This window comes from Oryctolagus cuniculus, chromosome 9, assembly GCF_964237555.1.
Source record: "Oryctolagus cuniculus chromosome 9, mOryCun1.1, whole genome shotgun sequence".
Classification (NCBI taxonomy): domain Eukaryota; kingdom Metazoa; phylum Chordata; class Mammalia; order Lagomorpha; family Leporidae; genus Oryctolagus; species Oryctolagus cuniculus.
Window position 1 is genome coordinate 96,249,845 of NC_091440.1, and position 7,115 is coordinate 96,256,959.

General features: G+C 41.4%; 1 protein-coding gene across 1 annotated transcript in view; it reads left to right on the forward strand.

The window, feature by feature from the left end:
* LOC100358353 (protein FAM186A) overlaps window positions 1-6,616 on the forward strand; it is a 16,572-nt gene extending 9,956 nt beyond the window's left edge. The window contains exons 4-6 of the mRNA XM_070048516.1: window positions 883-1,058; window positions 1,640-1,825; window positions 6,519-6,616. Of these exons, the coding sequence (XP_069904617.1) occupies window positions 883-1,058; window positions 1,640-1,825; window positions 6,519-6,540 (384 nt within the window). The 3' untranslated portion in view covers window positions 6,541-6,616. The remainder of the gene's footprint in view (window positions 1-882; window positions 1,059-1,639; window positions 1,826-6,518) is intronic.
* Window positions 6,617-7,115: the final 499 nt, after the last annotated feature.

The window sequence follows — 7,115 nt, forward strand, 5'->3', positions numbered from 1 at the left end:
CTGCATCACAGGGGCGGGCGCTGTGGCTTAGTGAGTAAAGCTGCTGCCTATCGTGATGGCATTCCATATGGGTGCAAGGTCAAATCCTGGTGCTCCATTTCCAATCCTGCTCTCTACTATGGCCTGGGAAAGCAGCAGAGATGGCCCCAGTCCTTGGTCCCCTGTATCCACGTGGGAGACCTTGAAAAATCTCTTGGTTCCTGGCTTCGGAACAACACAGCTCTGGCTGATGTGGACAACTGGGGAGTGAACCAGTGGATGGAAGACCTCTCTCTCTCTAACTCTGCCTCTCCTTCTCTCTCTGTGTAACTCCAACTTTCAAATAAATAAATAAATCTTTTTAAAAAAATAAGCTGCACCATAATACATGCCCCCAAACTGAAGTTTTCCTTAGCTCCTCCATATGTAAGACACAAATAAAAATTCCCAACTCTCAGGTAGTTGTAAATTCCAAATGAGCTGACGTGGGAAGTGCCAGGCTCAGTGTCCACCATTCAGTGAGTATTCAGTAAATGCTGGCTATCTTAGGTTTGCATAGTGCATCACAATTTATATTTCACATATGCTGCCTTATACAATGTCCATACTCCTGTTATTCCCATTTTAGAAATAAAGATAAACAGGTGTAGATAAATAAGCAACTAACACAAAGTTTCACAATTAGGACCAAGACTGGAGCTTAACTGGGACCCAAGTTTTGATTTGCCATAGATTCCCTCTCTGAAATTGCGCATGTAGGAGAGGAGTTTGACGAGGAGGAAGACTTGCAAGTGCAGGGTAAAGAAGGAGCTGGAGTTAGAGTAGGGCCAGTTCAGAAGACCTCCCTAAAGAGTCTGCTCCTTTCTTTTTATGACATCCTCTTTCTGATTTAACTTTTTATAGCTCCAAGAGACATATAAATTGAATCTTAGTCGACCAATTCCTTTGCACATCCATAAAAAGGAGATACCTTCCTCTAGAGAATTTGTTCAACAGACATTCCAACAACAGACATTCCAACAGCAGACATTCCAACAGCCACCAGCAGAAGAGGATATGCAACCTGTCAAGAATATTAGGTATGTGGTGGAAAGACTGACGTGTTCAGATGATGAGCAAAACCTAAAGTAGTTTTTCCATCCAAGATCCTCGTCTTCCTCACCACTATGATACGGTGCAGGGGAGAGTCGAAGGGAGTATTAATTCTCTGAACTAATTTACCAAAAGGTTGATTTATTGGTCTTGAGTTCCTTTCTAAAAACACAAAGGGGGAATGCATTCTTCCTCATTAAGAAATAAATTACATTAAGAATGTATAATAAAAAAGCTTAGAAGCATTAACTCCCGGAGGAGCTCTGGGAAGGGAGCAGAAAACACCCACGTCTGCTGTACTTCATAATGCTAAGAAGGTATTTTAATATGGATTTCTAGGTGAAGTCATGGAAATTCAGCCTTGTTAACCATTTTTTCAGAAAGTTCTAGTTTTTCATCCACCTGTCTGTCGTAGTGGGCATAGCCGATGCTTGTCAGTGCAAGGGGAGGGCAAAACAGGATGAGGCAGTGGTGAAGCACTGAGGGGAGAGTAAGACTCAGACATTTTGAATGTCCATTGGCACAGCCCAACCACGCACTTTCACTTAACGCTTCTCTGACTCTGCAGACACCAAGATGACCAGATGGATGCCATCTGGAAAACTGATATATGCGATTCAAGCTACCCAATAACAGAGAAGACACCAACAAATATACCCTGGGACCAGTTGGGTGGATATCCAGACATTCCAAGGCTGCTCGAGTTAGACATCCAGTCTACCTTCAGGAAATCTCTCACGTCCATTAAAACACGGTAAGGCTTGGGAGCACCCTGGAAAGTAGGTTTTTCATCATCTGGCTTTCGTTTCCCTAACCTTTCTCCTGTGGCACCAGGCAGTTGCCAAAAGTAAGAGTTTGGTGTGTCACAGACATGAGGATTTCATTTCTGAAAAATGTAAAACCAACCAACCAACCAGGCATCTCAAGAGTCAGCTTAACCCACCGTACTGCAATGCCAACTCCCAGGGTCAGGCATTTTAGATGCAGAAGTTAAGGGGAAGCAGAATTTCAGATATGTTCCTGTACCACATCACAGACACATGAAACAGACTGTCAACTGCAGAGTTTCAATGCTGAATTGAATCAGGAAAATCTTATCAAATAGGGTGAGATCAGGGCTCTGAGAATGACTGTCTGCCATTTCTCTTTTCACTCAGCCTGTGTCTCTGTGACTCTTTGGCTCTTGGAATTTTATCATTAAATCTTTGTTGAAAACTCACAGCTGGCACATAGTATGCTACATCAAAATCCTTTACTTCTCTATGCAGGTCTTAGCTGGGGCTTTGCATTATTGAAACTAAGTATATGATAATCTTAATTTTCAGATGTTTGCATTGACTTGTTAGAACATTTGCCTTCTACTTTAAAAAGCTACTTCAGATACAAATTATAAACTAGAAAGTTGGCTGGTGAGTACAGAATCAGGGCAGATACTAATCATGGGACATCAATATGACTGGGACTTAAGATCACGATTTCGATTTGTCTCTGCTGCAAGGATGTACCTGACATGCACCCTGGCCCTGCATGCCGGTTGTGGACAACCCGAGACAACTCCCTGACCCTGTCTTGTTCTCATGCTGACCCGTCTGCCACTCCATGTCCTTTTTTACTTTCCTTAAATAACTGAAATTATTTTGTTTTGCTAAAATGAAATTCCTTTTTTCAGAATATACACTAGGTATGTTTTAACAAACGACTTTCAGGAAAATAAATAAAATATAAGCACGGAAAAAGAAGAAAAACTACAGGCCTTTGGCACAGTAATTAAGAAACTGCTAGGGACGCCCCCATCCCAAATGGTGGTCACTGGGTTTGAGCTGCATCTGGAGTTCCAATTCAGACTCCTGCTAATGCACATCCTGGGAGGCAGCAGGTGCTGATGGCTCAAGTATCTGGGTCCTCGCCACCCATGTGGGAGAACAACATTGAGTTCCCAGCTCCTGATTTAAGCCTGACCCAGCCTTAGGTGGTTGTGGGCACTGGAGTACTAAATCAGTCTGTCTGTCTGTCTGTCTGTCTCTCTCTCTCTCTCTACCTTTCAAACAGATGAAAGTAAATAAATGTTAAAAGCAAATTTATCGGGACCAGTGCTGTGGCTCACTTGGTTAATCCACTGCCTGCAGTGACGGCATCCCAAATGGATGCCGGGTTCTAGTCCCGGTTGCTCCTCTTCCAGTCCAGCTCTCTGCTGTGGCCTGGGAGGGCAGTGGAGGATGGCCCAAGTCCTTGGGCCCTGGACCCACATGGGAGACCAGAAAGAAGCACTTGGCTCTTGGCTTCAGATCGGCGGAGCACCGGCCATAGTGGCCATTTGGGGGATGAACCAACAGAAGGAAGACCTTTCTCTCTGTCTCTCTGTCTATAACTCTACCTGTCAAAAAAACCCAAAAAGTAAATTTGTCACTAAAACATCACTGTATAGTGATATTGTTGTTTTCTCTCCTTCTCCTTCTTAAAGCTTTATTTTTAGCCAGCACTGTGTCTACCATGTAGTTGACAGTATCTAGCTGACAATGCAAAACATTAATAATACATTTAATTATTTCACATTTCTCTTGAAAATAGTAGCTGTATATACTTATGCAGTACAATATGATTGTTCAATATATGCATATATTGGAGAATGATCAAATCAGGCTAAGTATCACATGCATCCACAGACACATCATTTCTTTGTGGTATAGAAACTTAAAATCTACTCTTTCATGGTAGGCAATGTGGCACAGCACATTAAGCTTGGGATTGCCCACATCCTATCAAAAGGTGGGTTTGCGATCTGGCTATACCACGTCAGATCCAATTTCCCACTGATGTGCCAGGGAAGGTAGTGCATGATGGACCATGTGCATGAGTCCCAGTTCACACCCTTCAGAGGCCCAGATGGAGTTCTGGGCTTCTGGCTTTGTCCTGGCCAATCTTCAGCTATTGCAAGCATTTGGGAAGTGAATCACTGGGTAGAAGATCGCTCAATCTCCCCTGATCACTCTACCTTTCAAATGAATGAATAAATCTTTGACAAAATTCACAATTTTGTGACATATGCTACAGTAACTCTGACAATTATGTTGTACAAGAGAATCCTAGGAATTACTCCTCCTGTCTAAAGAAAACTTTGTACCCTTTGACAAACATGTCCCTTCTTCCTGAGAACTCCCTTGCTTCAGTCTCTGGTCATCATCAATCTGCTCTACCGTTATGAATTCAACTCTCTGGGTTCCATGTATAAGTGAGATCATGTACTATCTGTCTCTATGTTCTTGACTTGTTTTACTTGGCAGAGTGTCTTCTAGATACATTCATGTTGTTGCAAATGACAGAACTCCTTTATTTTTAAAAGCTAAATAGTATGCCATTATGCATGTATACCACCTATTCTTTACCCGTTCATCTACTACTGGACATTAAGTTGTTTTCAGATCTTGAGTACTGTGAAAATGTTGCAGGGAAGTACAGACATCTCTCCAATGCATTGATTTCAGTTCCGGTTGATATGTATCCAGAAGTGGGATTGCTCATCCTAGGGTAATTCTACTTTTCATTTTTTGAGGAACCACCATACTAGATTTCAAAATGACTAGACTAACTTATTTCTGCCAACAGCGTGCAAGGGCTTCCTTTTGTCCAAACCATAACTGGTGCTTGTTACATCTTCTTCATAAGAGCTATTCTAACAGGTGAGAGGTAATAATCTCATTATGGTTTCAGTTTGCATTCCCTGATTAAAACTGTTGAGTTTTTTATTTCATGTATCTGTTGGCCATTTGCATGTCTTCTCGACAAATGTCAAGTTGGGTACTTTTGTCTATTTGGATTGTTTATTTTCTTGTTATTGAGTAGTTTAAGTTTCTTACATACTTTGGGTTGTAGTCCCTTCTTTGATGTATGATTTTTAAAATTTATTTAATAATCTTTGGGTAATTTCCTCACCTTGGCATACAGAAACTTGAGATTTATTTTTATTTATTTGAAAGGCACAGTCAGAGAAAGAGAGAGAAGGTGTGAAGGAGGGAGGGGTGAAGGAGGAAGAGAGAGAAAGAGAATATGAATTTCCATCTGCTGGTTCACTCCCAAAATGGCCACAATAACCCAGCTTGGCCAGGCTGAAGCCAGGACTTAGGAGCTTCTTCGGGTCTCCTGTGTCGGTGCTTGGATCCAAGGACTTATGTCATTTTCCACTGCTTTCCCAGGCACATTAGTGGGGAGCTATATCAGAAATACAGCAGCCAGGATTGGAACTGGCTTTTTACGTTTGGCGCTCCATGGCACACTTCTCATGATTCCTTTAAATACTGGTCTGAAAATTCCAACATTCCTAACACACCTGGCTCTCAATCTGAGGCTTGCTCTGTCTCTTAAGCAGTGCTCTGCTTTATTTTTTGCTTGTTAGTATACCTTGCATTTTTCTCCAAATATAGACATAATGTACCAAGTGAAAATGAGCTCACATTGCGTGTTTCTGAACTTGCTTTTGTTTCACTTATCAGCATATCTTTGAAGTTTTTCTATATTAATGTAGACCTACATTGTCATTTTATTGATTACATGATAGTCAATCATACAAATGCATGATAACTTATAGTACTGTTCTGCTCTTTCTGATAGAAATTAGGACAACTGTCAACATTATAAGAATATTGCTCCATTTTTCATTGCAGTGATTGCCATATTTATATGATAATTGCCCTATGAAAATGCCATTAAATATTTTAATTACAAAAGCAATGCATCCTTGCTATAGAACACTGGAAATGAATTCTACCCCCAGAAATAACAACCATTGTTAATTCTGAAGCCATGTTTTAACTTTAGAGATAAGACTACTGTGGAATGGGTTGGGCATGAACAGTGATTAAGACACCACTTTGAGACACTCACATCTCATATTGAAGTGTCTGAGTTTGAGTCCCACCTCCAGTTGTGATCCAGCTTCCTGCTAATAAACACCTTAGGAGACAGCAATGGATGGCTCAAGTATTTGAATCCTTGTCACTCAGCTGGATGATTGAGTTCCAGTCTTCTGGCATAATCCCAGATATTGCTGGCATTTGGGGAGTGAACAAGCAGATGGAAGATCGCTCTTCCTCTCACACTCTCGCTCTCTCTCTCACTCTCGTTCTCTCACTCTCTTCCCTCCTCTCTTCTCTCCCAATCTCCCTCTACTCTTTCAAATAAATTTTAATAAATACTACCTGGTAATTAATTAGCTTTTGTCACAACGTGCTCTTTCGTTTTTTTTGTTTGTTTGTTTGTTTTGTTTTGTTTTGTTTTTGTCCTGGAAGACATTCTGTCCCTTAATGTGACTTTCATGAATATGGATTACAAACTGATTTTACTAAGCTTGCTTTGTGAGTTCTGAAGGCTCTCTTAGGTTCCTATGATTTACCTATATCCCACAAATGTGTTTCTGAGCAATTTGTAATAATATTTTCTTGTTTCACTTCCAGGATAAAGAAGACTCCTAAGTGACTATAAAAATTCAATACAAGCATGTTCAAAACAAATTTCACTGTTTCAATAAAATGCCCAGTTTGTGTTTCATGAATGTGCATAGCTTGATCTGTCTTTTGCATTTATGTCCTGCTACATTTTCTTAGATTGAACATCTTAACTTCCAGACAAATACTATGATTACTTAGAGACTATCTCCTGTTCTAGTTCACTGGAAGCAAAGTTTAAGCAAACCCTGGTGAGGGCTGAGTCAGAAAAGGGATATATCAGGGACCAGTGCTGTGGCATAGTGGGTAAATTCATTGCCTGCAGTACCAGCGATCCATATGGGCGTGGGTGTGAGTCTTGGCTGCTCTACTTCCAGTCCTGCTCTCTGCTATGGCCTGGGAAAGCAGTAGAAGATGGCCCAAGTCCTTGGGCCCCTGTACCCATGTGGGAGACTGGGAAGAAGTGCCTGGCTCCTGGCCTCAGATCAGCCCAACTCAGGCCATTACAGCCAATTGGGGAGTGAACCAGCAGATGGAAGACTCTCTCTCTCTCTGCCTCTCCTTCTCTCTGTGTGTAACTTAGAGACTTTCAAAGGAATTAATAAA